At 43.2% G+C, this 20,247-nt stretch overlaps 1 protein-coding gene across 11 annotated transcripts; it reads left to right on the top strand.

The window, feature by feature from the left end:
• Nucleotides 1–1,662: 1,662 nt before the first annotated feature.
• Hsd17b6 (hydroxysteroid (17-beta) dehydrogenase 6) lies at nucleotides 1,663–18,380 on the top strand. 11 transcript variants are annotated; one of them, XM_030245108.1, is made up of 6 exons: nucleotides 1,663–1,866; nucleotides 8,635–8,760; nucleotides 11,287–11,613; nucleotides 14,724–14,982; nucleotides 15,552–15,715; nucleotides 17,846–18,379. In XM_030245108.1, the coding sequence occupies exons 3-6, from the start codon at nucleotides 11,301–11,303 to the stop codon at nucleotides 18,061–18,063; spliced, it is 954 nt and encodes a 317-aa protein (XP_030100968.1). In that variant the 5' UTR covers nucleotides 1,663–1,866; nucleotides 8,635–8,760; nucleotides 11,287–11,300; the 3' UTR covers nucleotides 18,064–18,379. The 11 variants fall into 11 exon arrangements, with proteins under 11 accessions (XP_030100968.1, XP_030100966.1, XP_030100967.1 ...); XM_030245106.1 differs by having other exon boundaries at nucleotides 1,675–1,828; nucleotides 8,640–8,760; XM_030245107.1 differs by having other exon boundaries at nucleotides 1,675–1,866; nucleotides 8,640–8,760.
• Nucleotides 18,381–20,247: the final 1,867 nt, after the last annotated feature.

Below are 20,247 nucleotides of genomic sequence, written 5' to 3'. Positions count from 1 at the left end.
GGGGGCTGTGGTGGCACACGCCTTTAATTCCAGCACTTGGGAGGCAGGGGCAGGCAGATTTCTGAGTTTGAGGCCAACCTGAGTTCCAGGACAGCAAGGGCTACACAGAGAAACCCTGTCTCGAAAAACCAAAAAAAAAAAAAAGAGGGAATTAACATTTTCCTTCTAATACTCTGGGTATGCCCAGCAGAAGTAAAATGATTGAGAAAGAGTTTCTCCTACTGCCTTGGGAGCAGTCAGTGAAGATGGAGGTTGTCTTAGGGGAAGAAGGCAGTAAGGTCCTTACTGCACACTCAGCATGAAGAGAATATTGGGAGCCAGAACAAGTTTTTTTTTTTTTTTACCTGTTGCATATATGTCTATCACCTGAGCAAGGGCTTTCGAAAGAGGCTTTATTCAAGAGACAGCCAAAAAGAGGTCTTAAGACTCAAATCTTCCCAAGGGTGCAGAGTATTTATGGGTTAAAGAAACAGGATGGGAAGGTGTGTGTGTGTGTGTGTGTGTGTGTGTGTGTGTGTGTGTGTGTGTAGAGATGGCTCAGCACTTAAGATCACTGGATGCTCTTCCATTGTTTCTGAGTTCAATCCCCAGCAACCACATGGTGGCTCACAACCATCTGTAAAGGGATCTGATGCCCTCCCTCTTCTGGTGTGTCTAAAGACAGCGACAGTGTACTCATATAAAATGAATGAGTGAATGAATGAATGAATGAATGAATGAATGAATGAATGAATTTTTAGGAAGGAAAGAAAGAAAAGAAAGAAAGAACACGGTCATAGACCACATTGCATTCAACACAGAAGCTATTTAATCTTAAAAGGATCCTCGGGTAGAGCCTTTTCCACAAATTGCCACTGGGTGGCAGCATTGTCATTTCTTTTGTTTCTGTTGAGACTTCATCCACAGAAGTAACAAAACCTTTCCCACTTCCTGCCTTAAGCTGTCCTACTGTACAGCCCTCTAACCTACTGGGAGTTATTTCCCCTACAAGCCTTACACTGTAAGACAGCACCATTCTTTTTCAGAGCTAATATCTAGCGTATCCCAGGCTATTTCTCCAAACTCAGCAGACTTGAGACACCAATTGTTTGGGATTTCTTTTTAGTTTAGTTTCTAGCATTATTTTGCATGTTTTTAGCAGCTAAAAGAGTAATTTACTTTGGGGATATTCCTTAAAATATTACTTTTTATTTTTGTTTTTTCTCCAAGACAGGGTCTCTCTGTATAGCCCTGGCTATCCTAGAATTCACTCTCTAGACCAGGCTGGCCTTGAACTCAGAAATCTGCCTGCCTCTGCCTCCCAAGTGCTGGGATTAAAGGCTTGCGCCACCACGCCTGGCTAAAATATGGCTTTTTAAATCTTTATTTTATCTCTTACATTGTTTAAAAATTATTAGTATGTTGGAAGTGATGGGAAGGAGATCTGTTACGCTGCCTAGGTCAGTCTCAAACTTGCATGTCAACTTAGACTTTCATTTATTCTATTAGTCTGCAAATAATTACTGACTAAATGGCATACGCAGAATACTGACTAGAAAACATTGTTTCTGGGTGTGTGTGCACAGGGGATATTGGTGAATGAACTGCTAATCTGAATGGGAGGATCCACCTTCCATGTGGGCAGGTACTGTCCAATCAGTTAGGGACCAGAAAGGTGACTTCCTCTTTCTTAAACCTGGAACACTTTAATTCTGTCCCCAAGGGCAGAGTGATAGACTCCCAGCAATGTAGGACTCACCCTGTGCCTCCCTGGATCCTTACTCTGAGGGTTATATGATCAGTTTCATTGGATCTGAAGACCTGGACTTGGACTGAGACCTCAATTACAGTAAGCCTGTCCTGAGAGTTCTCAAACTCTACAATTATGTGAGCCAATGCCCCAGTAATTCCTTTTCATATATTTATATCTGTTTAGCCTATAGGTTCTGCCTCTCCGGCTAATACTAACACAATCTCCGGCTAATACTAACACAATGGGTGCAAAGATAGGCTCTAGGGTTTCTGCTCCCAAGGAAGGGAATTTCCAGAAGGGACAACAGGTACAAACAAGGGCAATGAAATGTTATAGGTTCAGTTAGAAATTGTAAAACTTCTGTTAAATTTATGTGTATGGATGTGCATGTCTGCCACATATGTTTTGGTATCTTCAGAGGCCTGAAGAGGTCATCAGATCCTCTGGAACCCGGGTTCCAGGCAGGTGTGAGCTGTTGTGTGTGTGGTGGGATCTGAACTTGGGTCTTCTGGAAGAGCAACAAGTGCTCCTAACCCCTCAGCCGTATTCCCAGCCTTCTATGGCCTCAGCTCCTTAAGATAATAATGAGACTGGAACAGAATGCAGACACAGAAGTATAAAGGGCATGGTGTGTTTGGGAGTCTGCTGATAGCTCTCCATATAAATAGTTCAATGGAGAAGCTGGTCTGAAAGGCAGCAAGGGGCAAGCAAGGTATGCCAAGCCAAGGGACATGATGGCAAACGAAATGCATTCTTTTTTTTTTTTTTTTTTTTGAGACAGGGTTTCTCTGTGTAGCCCTGGCTGTCCTGGAACTCATTCTGTAGACCAGGCTGGCCTCGAACTCAGAAATCCTCCTGCCTCTGCCTCCCGAGTGCTGGGATTAAAGGCATGCGCCACCATGCCTGGCAACATCCTTCCTTTTTATTCAGCTTCATCAGAGTGAAGTGAAGATGCCAACTATGGCAATATTTCATGAGGAATTTGGGGGGTGAAGATACTATGGAAATGAGCAAGTTCTTTGAGGGCTTGAAGTACTTGTGTGCTAGTTGATTTTCTCTTATGTAAGATAAGGAGAAGATAGGAGAATTCATTCGATTGGCACAGGATCGTAATATGTGGATATTTCAAGGCAACATTTCAGCTTAAATTTGATAATTACAGCAAAGTAGGAGAGCTTATGTATAAAGACTGACTTTGTTTAATGAGAATGTTTTAGTTTAACCCTACAAGATTTTTTTCCTTTGAGCCCAAAGTAAGGGACAGCCATGAAAGCAAACAAAGCATCCACTGTAGAACATTGCAAGTCTTCGTTAAGCCATATGCCATGAGGTTTCGTATAGAACATTGAAAATTTCTATATACTTTACTTATAAATTAACCCAATAGACTTTTATTGTTTTCTTGTGTGCATTTTCTTGTTATTCACGATGCTACATGTGCTTAGAATACAGCCCTTTCCCGCCAGATTGCATTATCACATTTACACCAAAACAGCACCAAGATCTACTCTCTCATAGAAACTTGGAATTATCTGAAGACGACCAGGAGTAGGGCTATTTTTTCACTGTGCTGCTGTGTCTGCCTCCAACTTGTGATTCACAGCCCCCTGAGGGTCTAGGATGGTACACGCCACTTCGCCACTGGGTTTAACCATTCTGTAATGGCATTGTGATTCAGGAAGTTTCTAGAGCTACCGGCTCAGGTGGGAGGGGGGAAGTCAACAGGTAGTTTTAGAGGCTGTGGCTGGAAGCAGGTGACGGATACTCACGACCTGACTTACTGAAGAGGGAAGGGTGGGATAGGCCTGGTAACATAAGGAGGCAGAACTAATAATGCCTATGTGTTGGGGAGGAGGAAAGAGATTAAAATAATGACTGAATTGTGGACTCTGGTCACTGGGTCGAAGGGGGTTTTCTTGAACCTTTGTAGGTGCTGATAAGTGTGTTAAATATTTATTGACTAGATGTAGGTTGAGATTGCATGTACGGGAGGAAGGACAGACAGCTACGTAGCATGATGATTTCAGTTCTGAACAGGTTGAGTTCAAAGTATCACTGAGTTCGGGCTTCTTTCCGCATCTTCCCTCACACCGGTGCAGCAATGCAAAGTATCAGTGTATACTGCTATCTGCTCTCTGTATTCATTCTGTGATTTCTAGGGCTGGGTGTGCAGCTCAGTGGTAGAGCTTAGCATGTGTGAAGCCTTGCATCTGAGCCCAGCACTTAGACACCAGCCCCCCCAGAAAGCAAAGACCTACGTCCTAAGGGTTCAAATAGCATGTCTATTTTACGGGCCTCTGATATTCTTAGTAGCTCGTTCAGGGCCAGCTTATAAAGCAAGGGCTCTTAGTTTACAGATGTTAGATGGACCCAGGTGGTAGGTGTACAGAAGGCAGTTGGAGATCAGAGGCTAGATGCCAGGAAAAAGATCTGCCTGAAATCGGAGATTTGAGGTCACTTGAATCGAGGTCAGGATGACGACAGAGATCACCAGATAAGAATGTGCATCTGAGACGAGAAAGAGGAGCGGGATAGTTCTGTTAGAGATATTCACGTAAAAACAGCAGAGGAGGACAAGCCTGTAAAGGCCAGAGAAGTCGATGAACAGGAGAGCGAAGAGTGATTTCTCAGGGGCCTGGAGAGATGGCTCAGCAGTTAAGAGCACCGATTGCTCTTCCAAAGGTCCTGAGTTAAAATCCCAGCAACCACATGGTGGCTCACAACCATCAGTATTGAGATCTGATGCCCTCTTCTGGAGTGTCTGAAGACAGTTACAGTGTACTTACATATAATAAGTAAATAAAAATTTTTTTAAAGGAATGATTTCACAGGATAGGAGAGAGCTGTGAACATGCCCATGGGTTGGGGCAAGTAGAAAGTCATTAATGACCTTTGCTAGATCTGTTTTATGGCATGGTTGGGACACAAAGCTTGTAAAGTGAGATGTAAAATCTGCAGGCTGGCATGTTTGTTACCTGTTTTCCTGGTTTTTCTAACTGTTCTGTGCCAGATTGCCAGTGTGTATCTGTCTCTGTATGTGTCTGTATGTGTGTCTGTGTGTGTTGTCTGTGTGTGTCTGTGTGTCTGTGTGTGTCTGTCTGCGTGTCTGTGTGTATTGTCTGTGTATGTGTGTCTGTGTGTGTTGTCTATGTATGTGTGTCTGTGTGTGTTGTTTATGTATGTGTGTCTGTGTGTGTTGTCTGTGTGTGTGTGTCTCTGTATGTGACTGTCTGTGTGTCTGTGTGTGTTGTCTATGTATGTGTGTCTGTGTGTGTTGTCTGTGTGTCTATGTGTCTGTCTGTGTGTCTGTGTGTATTGTCTATGTATGTGTGTCTGTGTTGTTGTCTGTGTATGTGTGTCTGTTGGCCATGCACACATCATGATATGTGTGGGAGGATCCAGAAGACCCGCCCTCTGTAGATACTATAAGATATGGAGCTAAAGAAAGTACCCAAGGAGCTAAAGGGATCTGCAACCCTATAGGTGGAACAACATTATGAACTAACCAGTACCCCGGAGCTCTTGACTCTAGCTGCATATGTATCAAAAGATGGCCTAGTCGGCCATCACTGGAAAGAGAGGCCCATTGGACTTGCAAACTTTATATGCCCCAGTACAGGGGAATGCCAGGGCCAAAAAGTGGGAGTGGGTGGGTAGGGGAGTGGGGGGGGGGCATGGGGGATTTTTGGGATAGCATTGGAAATGTAAATGAGGAAAATACCTAATTAAAAAAAAGGCAAAAAAAAAAAAAAGATATGGATTAGCGAGAGAAGCGAATCCTATTTGAAGAGCTTTGTTATTGCTCTTCTCTGTGCCAGATCCTACAGTGGGAACTGTGACTGCTCACTGACCGAGTGCAATGGGTCTGGTCGGATCATGGATCAGAGAGTGTTCAGGGGCATGTGGCAGTATGAGAGGCAAGGGAAGTGCACTTGCTGAAGTGCAAAGTGTAGCCGGAGCAATGTTTACAATGATCTGCACAGACAGTGGCTAAGTGGCCATGGTGTTCCAGGAAGTGAAATAGGTAGAAAGCTCTCAGTCTGTACACACTGAAAGTTTCTAGAACAAGTTAACAAAAGGCTGCCCTGAGTCATAACAGCAGAGAATTAAGGCCCTTCCACTCATTTCCAGACATGAGCTAGTTTGAAGACCCCAAAACTCTTCAAATGGATGGGAGACCAGGTCTGTTTGAGGAAGGACTTTGTTACAGTTCTATAATTTTTCTTCTTCTTATTGTTTGGACATTTTGTATGTTCATATAATGTGTTTTGATCAAACCCACCCTCATGTTCTCACCTCTAGTGTTCTGCTAATTACCCTCACCAAGCTTCCCTCCCAACTTCATATGCTTTTCTTAAAAAAAAACAAAACCAAGCCATTTGTGCTGTCTGTGTGTGTGTACGTGGGTATAGGACCGTCTCCAGTCATGTGGGGCGTGCAGAGACAGTCCTTCTAAGGTAAAGGATAAGTTATTGCACCTGGACCCCCCTACCACCAAGAGAGCAGCATGGCACTTAGTGGGCCTATTTGGAATTTTCAGGCAGCACATTGCTCACTTGGGTATATCACCCTGACTTACACATACCAAGTGACCCAAAATTCTCTAGTTGTGAACGGGGCCTGGACAGGAGAAGGCTTTCAACAGGTCCAGGCCACTTTGCTGATCTCAGCACCTGATCCAGCAAACTTAATGGTATATTAGGTGTCAGTGGCAGATGCGGAAGCTGCTTGGAGCCTTTGACAGCCCCTCATAGCTGTATCAAAACATTGAGACTTGGGATTTTTAAGCAAGGATCTACTGTCATATGCAAACTCCCTCCCTCCCCCTTCCCTCCTTCTTTCTTTCTTTTTTCATTTAAAAAAAATATTTATTTATTTATGTAGGTACACTGCAGCTGTCTTCAGACACACAGTTCTATAATTTTTTTCTTCTTATTTTTTGAGCATGTTGTATGTTCATATAATGTGTTTTGATCAAACCCACCCTCATGCCCATAAGAGGGCATCAGATCTTATTACAGATGATTGTGAGCCACACACAATGTGGTTGCTGGGATTTGAACTTAGGATCTTCGGAAGAGCAGTCAGTACTCTTAACCGCTAAGCCCTCTTCAGCCCTCTTCCTTCCTTCCTTCCTTCCTTCCTTCCTTCCTTCCTTTCCCTTCTCTTCCCTTCCTTTTTCCTTCCTTCCTCTCTCTCTCTCTCTCTCTCTCTCTCTCTCTCTCTCTCTCTCTCTCTCTTTTTCTTTGAAACAGGGTTTCTATGTGTAGCCCTGGCTGTCCTGGAACTTGTTCTGTAGAACAGGTTGGTCTCCAACTCAGAGACTGGCCTGTATTTGTCCTGCTGGGATTAAAGTTGTATGTCACCACACCCAGCAACTATTCTCCTTTCAAGAGACGGCTTTCTTGGTCTGCTCTTGGACCTTAATAGAAATTGAATATTTGATAATGGGCCACCAAGCTACCATGTGACTTGAGCTGTCCAATATGAACTGAGTATAATCTGACACACCCAGCTGCAGAGTTGGATGTGAACAGCAACAATCCATCATCTAAGGGATGTGATATATGTGTGATTGGGCCCAGGGTACAGGTCAATTACATGAAGAAGTTGCCCAAATGCACATGGGTCTTGCACGTGTTATAATGTCACCTGCCCCTACAAACACGTAACTTTAGCTTCATGGGGTGTGACCTGTGATTGACTGAGGAAGAGAGGATTCATGGGGTGTGGCCTGCGATTGATTGAAGATGAGAGACTGCTAGGACCTAGTTTGTGGGTATCTCTGCACACTATGCAAATATCACCCAGAAGTGGACAGTTAAGTATTACAGCTTCTTTCTGAGACAATCCCCAAGGATACCAGGGAAGGCAGATCTTCACAGTGGGCAGAATTTGAGGCAGTACATAAGGTTGTGCATTTTGCTTTGAAGGAAAAATGGCCAAATGTGCAATTATATACCAATTCATAGGCTGTGGCCAATAGTATAGCTAAATGGCGGGCATGTGGGAGGAGCTAAATGGCACGTGGGAGGAGCATGATTGGAGAGTTGATGAGAAAGGCATTTGGGGAAGAAGTATGTGGCTAGATCTGGAGGGCAGAAGGTTCTTGAGGACATCTCTTGGTGTTACCACATCCTGCAATTAAAGTCAGTGGGAAACTACACACCACCATCCGGGAAGGATAACAAACATCTCAGGAAAGAAGATATGCGTTCCCCCGTCAGGTAAAGAACTGAGACCTGCTGAGAGTAAAAGAAACACACGCAGAGTGTTACTAGTTAAGGCCACTCGACCCATCTAAAAAATGAGACATGAATAACACACTCCCGGAAACTCATAGCTGGCCACTGTGCAGAGAAAAAGAGAGTCTGCGGTGTTCTCAGGCATCGATGAGACATCTGTGTCTGACCCCTTTGCCGAAGAGTCAGAAAATATCTTGGAAGAGGAGGCTGAAAGGTTGTGGGAGCAAGAGCTGGTGAAATCCCCGACCAAACAGTACCATCTGGACATGACAGGACAACTGCACTCGGGAACTTACCACTTCTGTGGTTGCCTGCACAAGACATGCTCAGACTCATGGCCTTCAACATTCCACCATAGAGCCATAGGGGGGCTCACGAGCCCTCACCCCTAGTTGAGGAGCTACTGATATTTGATGGATGTTGAGGGAGAAAGAGTCATTTCCTTTAGGGGTACATTGACTGTTGACTGTCCTCCAGTGAGTGACCCATATATATATGTATAATATGCCTCTGGGCTGGTCTGTAAGGGATTAGAGGAGGAAGGAAGCTCTCCTCCAGAGCGAGTGGCTCCTTATGGTGGAGATCTAGACCCAAATCTGAGGGAGAAACTGTTGGCTACCCCTCCCCGCTAACTTGGAACTCTGCTCTCTTGGCCAGCATAGACTGAAGGAAGACCCGAGGCTCTCCAGGCATCCTCAAGGCTTTCCAGGACAGACTGAGATTGCTGAGGTGTTTGGCACCGAGTCTTTCTAGTGCGCTGTCATCACAGACAGTGAGTATCATGTAAGCGGATCTAAACATCCCCTTTTCCTCTAGAGAAGTGTGTGCATATACAATGGAGTTTGATCATATTCCCCTCCATTCCTTTTTACTCCTCTTCCATGGAACCCCTTTCCCTAACAAGCTCTCTCTCCGACTGTCTTGTCAGTGAGGAACCTTCTGAGCGTTATTAGGGTGCTTGCGATAGCATGGGTTGGGAATTATTGACTGTTATCATGGGCACCTGGGACAGGGGGCCCCGTCTGCTTTCACACTAAGATTGAAAATTCAGCAAAGAATAGGCTGTGAGTTTGTTAAATTACTGTTTTCAGTTGTTTGGGGGCAGCATCTTGATTTGTAGCCCTGGTTATCTTTGAACTTGTAATCCTCCTGCCTTAGCCTGTCTAGTGCAAGGTTTATAGGCAATATGCTACCACACCTGACTCAAATGGACTATTCTGTTCATGGTTGTATGTCAGCACCTCACAGTTTCTAAATGTCTGACCAGAGAAAATGTTTGTTGAACAAAAATGATATTTGACTTGACCTTCATAATACATGATATACAATATATGGCATATAATATGTGATATATACTATATGATATATAATATAATATGACATATACTATGATATAATATTATATATGATAATATATATTATTCTCTAAGTGGATAAGGGTTGGGGAGAAAAGAAAGATGTAGTGAAGCAAATACAAAGGTAATGAAAAGGCTGTACTCCTGAATACAGTGGCCAGTCTTTTGTATCAGTTCTGAGGGAGGTTAAGAGTCATTTGAGTTCAGGTGTTCAAGGTCAGCCTGAGCAACATAGTAATGTTGAAAAGCCAGAAAAACTTGTCCTCTGGGGCGTACTGGAAACTGCCTGCTAGGATTAAAGAGTAAACTATAAGAAAGAATATGGTAAACCGGGTGTGGTGGCACATGCTTTTAATCTCAGCACTCGGGAGGCAGAGGCAGGCAGATTTCTGAGTTTGAGGCCAGCCTGGTCTACAAAGTGAGTTCCAGAACAGCCAGGGCTACAGAGAAACCCTGTCTCAAAAAAAAAAAAAAAAAAAAAAAAACAAAAAACCAAACCCCCCAAAAAAAGAAAGAATATGGTAAAGCCGTATGTGGTGGAGCATGTCTTTAATACTAGTACGAAGGAGGCAGAGATGGGCAGTTCTCTGAGTTTGAAGCCAGCCTGTTCTACATAGTAAGTTCCAGGCCAGTCATGACTATATAGCAAGAGTCTGTTTAAAAAAAAATTAAAAAGAGAAAAAGAGAACAAATTAAGAGAAAGGAGGTTAGGTGTTGGCACTGGGAAAGCCTTCATGATGCGAACAAGGAATCTGAATTGTGTAGACTCTCATCTTGCAGGTGTTGTGGGGAGGCCTCAGTAGGTGGTTATCTCATTACCTCTGCCCTTATCTTTGACCTTTACTCATAGTGACTACATAGTAGCCAACACTTAAAGGCTACAAAAGATGGTGAGAAGTTCTCTGGAGCTCTGTATAGAGACAGGCTATAATGAACACTAACCTCTCCTTTTCTTTATAAAATTGTTTTGTAGTTAGCCTGAGAAGCCGTGAGCTACTGCGTAGCATTTGCATTTTGATGCACACGTATCATTACATTTCATTATTTGTCTCCCCTCCCCCCTTACCTCTTCTCTCTGGTCCTCTTTCTTCCTGAAAAGCTCTTGCTTTCCTGTCATGTGGGTTCCATTACCGTATTGGAGACAGGGTCTCATATAACCTCAGACTTCCTATGTAGTAGTTGAGATGTATGCTAAATAGACACTGGACCAATTGATACCTCACGGCTGATGAGATGAATTTCAACAGCCCTTCGGGCTTGGTCTATATTTACAAATTGCTTTGCTTGTATTATTTCACTCAAACTATTGAGTGAGTCTTCTAACTGATTCCCCATCAAACAAATCCTTGTCTAATGTATCCTCAACTGCCACTGAAAGATCTTAAGGTTTTTTTTTTAACCTTTATGTTATGCGTATAGATGTGTTGCTTGCACATAGGTCTGTGCACCATGTGATGCAGTGCCCTCAGTGACCAGCAGAGGGAGTCAGATCCCCTGGGATTAGGTTACAAATGGTTGTGAACTGATATGTGGGTGCTGGGAACTGAATCTGGGTTCACTGGAAGAACAACCATTGCTCTTAACTGCTGAGCCACCTCTCCAACCTCCCCTCCCATGCTTTTTTTTTTTTTTTTTTTTTTTTTTTTTTTTGAGACAAAGCTTGGAATGTTTCTTTGTAGCATATGTAACTTTTCTTCCTTTTTTAGATACCATCTTGACATACAGCTGACACTCTAGCCTCCCTCTTCCTGGCACTGGGATTGTAGGCATTCACCACACCACCTGGCACTGTGTAACTGCATATACAACTCCTGTTAAGATGGCTGTCACACCCTTACTGCTTTCTTTCTGTCTTTCTTACTGGCAACCAAGACCCTGGCTGGTGCAAGTGGTCTTTGACTAAACTATATCCAAAGACGTTTGGGTGACAAAATCTATTCTCTTTCTATTTAAGGACATTTCTTCATAATGTGGTTCTACCTGGTAACTCTTGTGGGCCTTTACCACCTTCTGCGTTGGTATCGTGAGAGGCAGGTGGTGAGCCATCTCCAAGACAAGTATGTCTTCATCACGGGCTGTGACTCTGGCTTTGGGAACCTGCTGGCCAGACAGCTGGACAGGAGAGGCATGAGGGTATTGGCTGCATGTCTGACGGAGAAGGGAGCCGAGGAGCTGAGGAACAAGACATCTGACAGGCTGGAGACAGTGATCCTGGATGTCACCAAGACAGAGAGTATTGTGGCAGCCACTCAGTGGGTGAAGGAGCGTGTTGGAGACAGAGGTACAAAGAAATAGTTTCACTTTTAATTTGTTTAGGCAGGAGTATGCAAAAAACAAAAACAAACAAACAAACAAAAAACCAAAAAAACAAAACAAAACAAAAAACTGATTTCCCTCTCTCAGCAGTTACCATTTGCTAACAGCTTCTCCATAGTGGTGAGACTTTGTGCGGACTCTCCTCCTTTGTGCAGGGATCTTGTCCTGCTTGAGTCCCCTCCCCCTCCTCCTTCCCCTCCTCCTCTCCCTCTTCTTTTCTCCTCCCCTTCTTCCTCCCCCTCCTCTTCCTTCCCCCTCCTCCTCTTTCTCTTCCTCTTCCTTTTCTTCCTCTTTCCCCTCTTCCTCTTCCTTCTTCCTCCCCCTCCTCTTCCTTTCCCCTCCTCCTCTTTCTCTTCCTCCTCCTTTTCTTCCTCTTTCCCCTCTTTCTCTTCCCCCTTCTCTCCCTCCTCCTGTTCTTCTTTCTCCTCTTCCCCTTCCTCCTCCCCCTCCTCCTTTTACCACCACCAATGAAATTCAACTTGTTCTGCCCATATATTTCCACTGGAGTTTGGTCACCGTAGAAGGGGCTACTCTCCCAGCAGCTACCAATTGCCAGTAATTCCTTTGCTATGGGTAGAACTTCATGCTCACCTCTTCTTTCCACGATGGAATTTTATGTGGTTGAGCTTACGCAGATCTTATAGGTGTTGTCATAATAGATGTAAGTTCATATGTTCAGCCTTCCTGTTGCATCCTGAATATGCTGTTCCCTTACACCCTGTGGCTCCCTCCTCTGTAATGACCCTTGAACCTTGGGAGGTGGGGCATGATATAGATCTGTCCTTTAAGTCTGGGCCTTTTACATTCTCTTATGCTCTGTACTTTGATCAGTCATTGGTCTCTGTGTTAATCACTGTCTATGGCAAACAGAAGCACCTCTGATGAGGGAATGATGAGGCTGGAGAGATGGCTTAGCAGTTAGGAGCACTGGCTGCTCTTCCAGAGGTCCTGAGTTCCATTCCCGGCAACCACATGGTGGCTCACAGCCATCTGTAATGGGATCCAATGCCCTCGTATGGTATGTCTGAAAACAGCTACAGTGTACTCATATACATAAAACTAAATCATTCTTTAAAAAAAAATCTATGGGTATAATGATACATCATTAGGAGTCAGTTTACTCCGATGCCTGTTTAGGAGAATAATAGTAGTTAGTTCTCCCCCAGGGACTGTGTGTGTGAGACATACATGTGCATTGGTTTGCATGTGGCGATTAGAGAACTTTTATGGAGTTTTCATCTTTATTTGAGCCCCACATAAACTCAGGTCATCAGACTTGCTAGGTCAGCACTTTACCTACCAGGCCATATCTCATTAGAGATTTTTCTTGTGTCACTATTCTTCTTCTTTTTTTTTTTAACGATTTATTTATTATTATATCTAAGTACACTGTAGCTGTCTTCAGATGTACCAGAAGAGGGTGTCAGATCTCATTATGGGTGGTTGTGAGCCACCATGCGGTTGCTGGGACTTGAACTCAGGACCTTCGGAAGAGCAGTCGTTGGTTGCCCTTAACCACTGAGCCATTTCTCCAGCCCGTCACTGTTCTTCTTATTATTTTTGTTACTACCAGTTTTTCTTGACACAGAGTTTCACTATGTAGCCCTGACTAGTCTGGAACTCCTATATAGACTAGGCTGGCCTTGAACTCACAGCATTTTTCCTACCTGTGCTGCCCGAGTACTCAGATAGCAGGTGTGCACTTTGATGGCCAGTTTTATTATTCTCTTGTAAAGCTTCTGTCTAAAGTGATTTTCTTCCTGGCCGAACATATTCCTTAGAATTTATTTTTGATTTTGAAAAGGATGTATGTATGTATGTATGTATGTATGTATGCATGCATGCATGTATGTATATGAGTGCTCTATTTGCATGTTAAGCCTTCATGATGGAAGAAGACATTCAATTCCATTATAGAAGTCTGTGAGCCACCATGTGATTGCTGTGAATTGAATTCAGGATCTCTGGAAGAGAAGCCAGTGCTCTTAACCGCTGAGCCAGCTCTCCAGCCCTAATTCCTTAGAATTTAAAATCTTGAAGTATTGTATAACCTCCCCTCTCTCCCCCAACCCCACCCTACCCCACCATGCCCCTCCAAGAATACTAAAGTTCACAGTGGTTGACAAATTTCCTTAAAATTTAAACCTGCAATCAGGGTTCTATCTTCTCTAGATTATTGCATTCCTTAGAGTTTGGTCTGACTTATAAAATAAAAACTGTCTTAGTTAAAGTTACTATTGCTGTGAAAAACCACGACCAAAGCAACTTGGGGAGGAAAGGGTTTATTTGGCTTACACTTCCATACCATTGTTCATCACTGGAGTAAGTCTGGACAGGAACTCAAACAGGGCAGGAACCTGGAGTCAGGAGCTGATGCAGAGGCCATGGAGGGGTGCTGTTTACTGGCTTGCTCAGCCTGCTTTCTTATAGAACCCAGGATTGCCAGCCCAGTCCTGCTAGGCCTGCCCCCATTAATCATTAATGAAGAAAATACCCTACAGCCTGATCTTATGAAGGCATTTTCTCAATTGAGGTTCCCTCCTTTCAGATAACTCTACCTTGTGTGTCAAGTTGATATAAAACTAGCCAGCAAAAAACCAACCAACCAACCAAACAAACAAACAAAAAAAAAACCCCAAGAATCAAAGCCCTTTTTCTACTGCTATATTTAAGAGCAATCTCTTTCTCTCTGTCTCTTTGTCTCTCTCTCTGTGTCTCCCTCTGTCTTTCTCTCTGTGTCTCTCTCTGTCTGTGTCTCTCTCTCTGTCTCTCTCTGTGTGTCTCTCTCTTTCTTTCTATCTCTCTGTCTCTCTTTCCCTGTCTCTCTGTGTCTCTCTCTGTGTCTCTCTCTGATATGATAGTTCACAGTTATAATCTCAGCATTTGGGAGGTTGAAGGAAGAGGATCATTAGTTGCAGGTCATTCTGAGCTATGGAAAGAGATCTAGTCTCAATTTTGTTATTTGTTTTTTGTCTTTTCTCTAGCATTTTTAGCTGTTTATTAAGAAAAATTTGTCAACGTAAGTAGTTGTTTTTATCAGAAATTTAAGTATTGATTTATGTTTTGTTGTTCTAGGACTCTGGGGTTTGGTTAATAATGCAGGTGTGTTACAACCATTTGCCTACATTGAATGGTACAGACCAGAGGACTACATGCCTATCTTTCAAGTGAACCTCATTGGTTTGACCCAGGTGACTATAAGCATGCTTTTCCTGGTAAAGAAGGCTCGGGGCAGGATCGTCAATGTCTCCAGTGCTTTGGGAAGAGTTGCATTGTTTGGAGGATTCTACAGTTGCTCCAAGTATGGGGTTGAGGCATTTTCAGATGTGCTAAGGTAACTGTTAGATAAAATCAAGAGTGCTGTGCATGCCACTCCTACAGACCTTGTGCTTTGTGCTCCCCACATCTTTTCTCTCACTCTGTAACCCAGTCTGGCCTGAATCTCACTATACAGCTCTTGTTGGCCTCAAGCGTAGGCCTTCCTCTTGACTTGGCTTTCTGCGTGCTGAGATTACAAGAATGAACTACCTAAAGTTCTTTGTTTGTTGTTGTTTTGAAACAGGGTTGTAGGTAGCCCAGGCTTCCACCTTACTTTTTCAGGTAGCTGAGGCTGTGTAGCCCTGGCTGGCCCAGAATTCACTATGTAGACCACGCTGACCCGGAACTCACAGGGATCCATATGCCTCTGCTTCCAAAGTGCTTGGATTCAAGGTGTTCATCACCTCTCTGTCCTTTAAAATCTGCAGTAAAACGTGTGTGTGTGTGTGTGTGTGTGTGTGTGTGTGTGTGAGAGAGAGAGAGAGAGTGAGAGAGAGAGAGAGAGAGAGAGAGAGAGAGAAAGAGAGAGCACTAAAATGGTGATTGTTTTCATCGAAGGTGGTAACTTAAATAGTTCGGTTTCAGGCATGAGGTTCAAGATTTCGGGGTGAAAGTCAGCATAATTGAACCTGGGAGCTTCAAGACGGAAATGACAGATGCAGAGTTAACCATTGAGAGAACTAAGAAAGTCTGGGAAGCTGCCCCTGAGCACATCAAGGAATCCTACGGACAGCAGTTTTTTGACGACTGTAAGTTGTGTGTGTGCGTGTTGTTTCTGTGTAGGTATGCATGTGGTGTGTGTTTCCCTGCACATGTGGAGAGAGCAGAGGTGGACTTTGGGTGTCATCTATCACTCTCCACCTTAGGTTTTTGTTTTTTTTTTTTTTTTTAAAGATTTATTTATTTATTATATGTAAGTACACTGTAGCTGTGACACACCAGAAGAGGGCATCAGATCTCATTACAGATGGTTGTGAGCCACCATATGGTTGCTGGGATTTGAACTCAGGACCTCTGGAAGAGCAGTCAGTGCTCTTAACCGTTGAGCCATCTCTCCAGCCCCACCTTAGGGTTTTTTTTTTTTCCCCTCATGAGACAGGATTTCTCTGTGTAGCCCTGGCTGTCCTGGAAACTTGCTCTGTAGACCAGGCTGGCCTTGAACTCACAGAGATCTGCCTGCCTCTGCTTCCTGCGAGTCAAAGGTGTGCGCCACCATAGCTGGGATCCCCACCGTAGTCTTTGAGACAAGGTCTCTGAACATGTTTGCTGCTCGTCATTTCAGTCTGACTGACTGGTTGGGAAGTCCCTGGATCTACCTTTTTCCATCCCGGGTTTACAGTGGTGTCCTGGATTCTGGGGATCTAACTCAAAGAATGGCAAGCAGACATATGCATGTTTTACCTGCGGTGTCCACAGCCCCAGGGTTTTTGTTGTTGTTGCTGTTGTTTGTTTTATCTTTGTTTTGGATTTTTTTGATAGAGATTATAGAGAAAATGGGTATGTTTGCATAAGAAAAAAAAAGACAGGCAGCTTCTATGAACACTCTTTGTCATGTACCAGGTACTACACACAAACACATAGATAAGGAATACAATTCATGATTATACTAATATGAAATGCCCATGCAAATCCATAGAGACCAACACGTTATATGTTGCCTTGAGTTCGTTGGATTGGAGAGAAAAGAGTGGCTTTGGGATTATATGTTTGTATGTGTATTTGCATATGTATTTATGTACATATGTATGTTTGTATGTGTTTACATGTGTGTATGTTTGTATATATGTATGTGTGTCTATGTTTTAGCTGTGTACATATGTATGTGTTTTACATGTGGATCTATGTGTGTGCATATATGTATGTGTGTGTATATGTATGTAATGCCAATTGGTGATGAATCACAGGGCCAGGGACATTCTAGGTGAGAACCTTACCATTGAGCCACACGTCCATCCTACAGGGCCTATTTTAGGAGTGAAGAAAATGTTCTAAAGTTCAACAACTCTAAATGATGATCACACAACTCTAAATACACTAAAAATCAAGAGTTTGTATATTTTAACTGGCTAGATTTTATGAGATATAAGTTATAACAAAAATGCATGGATTTATAACTGAGGGCCAGCAAGATAGCTTAGCTGGTAAAGGTATTTGCTATTTAAGCCTGTTGACCTGAGTTCAATCCTAGAACTCAAATAAAGGTGTAGGAGAGCACTGACCCCACAAAGCTGTCCTCTGACCTCCACATGTATGGTGTGCAATACACACACACATATAAATATGCATTCAATAAATAAATAATACAATTTCCAATTGAAAAAGGAGATTTGTGTACTTATATTGAACTAGGCGTGGAACTGAGTTTTAAAAATAAAGTTTACTGGGACTCAGTGGTTAAGAGCACTGAATTCTCTTCTGGAGGTCCTGAGTTCAAATCTCAGCAATCACATGGTGGCTCACAATCATCTGAAATGAGATCGGATGCCCTCTTCTGGTGTGTCTGAATACAGCTACCGTGTACTTACATATAATAAATAAATAAATTTAAAAAAATAAATAAAGTTTACTAATGGAGACAGATCTCTGTGAGTTTGAGTCCAGCTTGGTCTATGCAGTACATTCCAGGTCAGCCAAAACTACATAGAGAGACCCATATTCAACAAACAAACAAACAAACAAACAAAAATAAAGTTTTTTCTAGAGTTAAATAAGAGCACAGGTTTGTTCTTTATGTTTGTGATGACCATGTTGGGAAGCACAGGCTGGAATCCTGGTCTTTCCTGGAGTTAACTGTAGTTAGACTTCTTTGACCACGAGCAACGGAAACTTACAAACAATCCAGAGAAGAGCTGGCTGACCACCTTTCTCTGCTTCTTCAGTTTGCAGCACCACCAAACGAGAGTTGATGAAGTGTAGCAGGAACCTGAGCCTAGTCACGGACTGCATGGAGCACGCCCTGACCTCCACGCATCCTCGCACCCGGTACTCGGCTGGCTGGGATGCCAAGTTTTTCTTCATCCCTCTATCTTATTTGCCTGCGTCACTGGTAGACTACTTATTGGCCATATCTAGGGGCAAGCCAGCTCAAGCAGCCTGAAGGATCCCGGATTGGTGGCTGTTGGAATGAAGAAATGACTCAGTTATTCCCAACACTAGCTATCTGCGCAGACACGCTCTCTTTCCGAAACCACTCAAGTGGCGGTCTTTTCCTTTCCCTCCACCCCCAGAGACATCTGGTCTCACTCTATAACCCTGGCTGGCAGCAACTCATAGAAGTCTGCCTCTCTCTCAATCAAGGTGTTCCCATTCCAGGTCTATACAATTTATTACTATCTTAACCACTTTTTCCTGGGAATATTTCCATAGTATATCATTCTTTCTTGTCCTATTAAACAGAGCCATGTAAGAACAATTTTTTTCCCTTAGATTGATTTTTAACTATGTGTACTTACGTGTGTCTTTGTGTGGGTATGTTCATGGGAGTGTTGGTGCCTGAGGAGGACAAAAGGCAGTTGTGAGCCTCCCTAAGTGGTTGGTGGGACTTGAACCCTTGTCCTCTGCAAAAAAGCAGCAAGTACTTTAACCACTGAGCCATCTTTCCAGTCCTCAACTGAGTCTGCTTTGTTTGTTTTAATGGTTTATTTATTTTTATTTTCTGGTCTTTTGCTGCATGTCTGTGTGAGGGTGTCAGATCCCCTTGCTCAGCTTGCTTTTTTTTTTTTTTTTTTTTTTTTTTTTAATAGAACCCAGGACTACCAGCCCAGGGATGGCATCGCCCAAAATGGGCTGGGCCCTTGCCTCTTGATCACTCATTGAGAAAATGCCTTACAGCTGGATCTCATGGTGGCATTTCCTCAAGGGATGCTCCTTTCTCTGTGATAACTCCAGCTTGTGTCAGGTTGTCACACAAAACCAGCCAGTACACTTTAGATATTCTTGTTTATTTCCTGGTATGAGATGTTGTGAGAAATTAAATTTGTACTCCTGTTTCTAGTACAGGTTTATCATATTTTCCATCAATATTATTTGCATTGGGCATTAAGCATATGAATAATGTTTATTGTTTAGACACATATTTAGAGTAACTTTTTAAAAAACAGATTTATTTATTTTACGTATGTGAGTACACTGTAGCTGCCTTCAGATACACAAGAAGAGGGTATCGGATTCCAATACAGATGGTTGTGAACCACCATGTGGTTGCTGGAAATTGAACTCAGGATCTCTGGAATAGCAGTCAGTGCTCTTAACTGCTGAGCCATCTCTCCAGCTGTAGAGTAAAAAAAAATTTTTTTTAAGACAGAATTTCACTATAGAGCCTAGGCTGTCCTGGAACTTGCTATATATAGACTAAGCTATCCCCAAACTCAGAGAGATTTACTTTCCTCTATCTCCTGAGCACTGGGATTAAAAGTGAAGACCACCATGCTAAGCTTTAGTAACATTAAAAAAATTCCTTGGATTTAATTACTGCATTGATGTAAATTAAATAAAAGTTAAGACTCTGGGATCATTGCTGAAGAGGAAGCAGAAAGATTGTAAGAGTCAGAGGATCAGGAAGTTTGATGGGATACTATGTTTCCTAGTAACGTCAGGGATACTATGTTTCCTAGTAACATTAGAAGCTACACCATGTCTCACCAACATGGTGGCCTAAACAGGTGCTGAACAAGGACAACAATAAACACACTAATGTGGACCGGGAAGCCTAACAGGTCCCAACCCTACACAGAGAACTACAGGCAACTAAGGAATCCCAGAGTGGGAGAAACAGCCTTCTCCAGGGAAGAGCACACCCACTGGCTATCCAGTACCAAATGGATAATGTCAGCCCTGACAGTAAGAGTGACATATTACAGGCTGAGCAGGTTTTATTAGGGATATATATATGTATACACACACACACACACACACACACACACACACACACACACATGCTTGTAACAAAAAGAAATGGAAAAACCTGCATTTTTTTTTAAAAGAGAACAAGGAGGTACTGGTATATTGGGGGGGGGGCAGGGTTGAAGGGAGAAAGGGAAGGAGGAAATTATATTAGAACCTCAAAAGAAGGAAACAGAATTATTTGAGACAGGGTCTCTATGCTAGCCTTGGCTGTCCTGGAAGTCTCTATGTAGATCAGGCTGGCCTAGAACTCACAGAGATCCACCTTCTTCTGCCTCCCAAGAGCCAGGACTAAGGATGTGCACCACCACCCACCACCAACTCTTGTTCACTTATTGTGCTGGGAACTCAGCGTGAGTCCTGCTTTAGGAGACAAGTC

The sequence above is a fragment of the Mus musculus genome, chromosome 10 (genome assembly GCF_000001635.26).
Source record: "Mus musculus strain C57BL/6J chromosome 10, GRCm38.p6 C57BL/6J".
In the NCBI taxonomy this organism is placed as follows: Eukaryota; Metazoa; Chordata; class Mammalia; order Rodentia; family Muridae; genus Mus; species Mus musculus.
The sequence above is the reverse complement of the archived record's forward strand: the minus strand, read 5'-3'. Positions and strand labels throughout refer to the sequence as shown.

Bases quoted from the DNA above. Each gene is read 5' to 3' on its own strand.
- Hsd17b6 (XM_011243465.3), top strand. From the start codon at position 11,301: ATGTGGTTCTACCTGGTAACTCTTGTGGGCCTTTACCACCTTCTGCGT. The intron at 11,614-14,723 runs GTACAAAGAAAT...TTGTTGTTCTAG, and splicing joins GGAGCGTGTTGGAGACAGAG to GACTCTGGGGTTTGGTTAAT. The intron at 14,983-15,551 runs GTAACTGTTAGA...GTTCGGTTTCAG, and splicing joins GCATTTTCAGATGTGCTAAG to GCATGAGGTTCAAGATTTCG.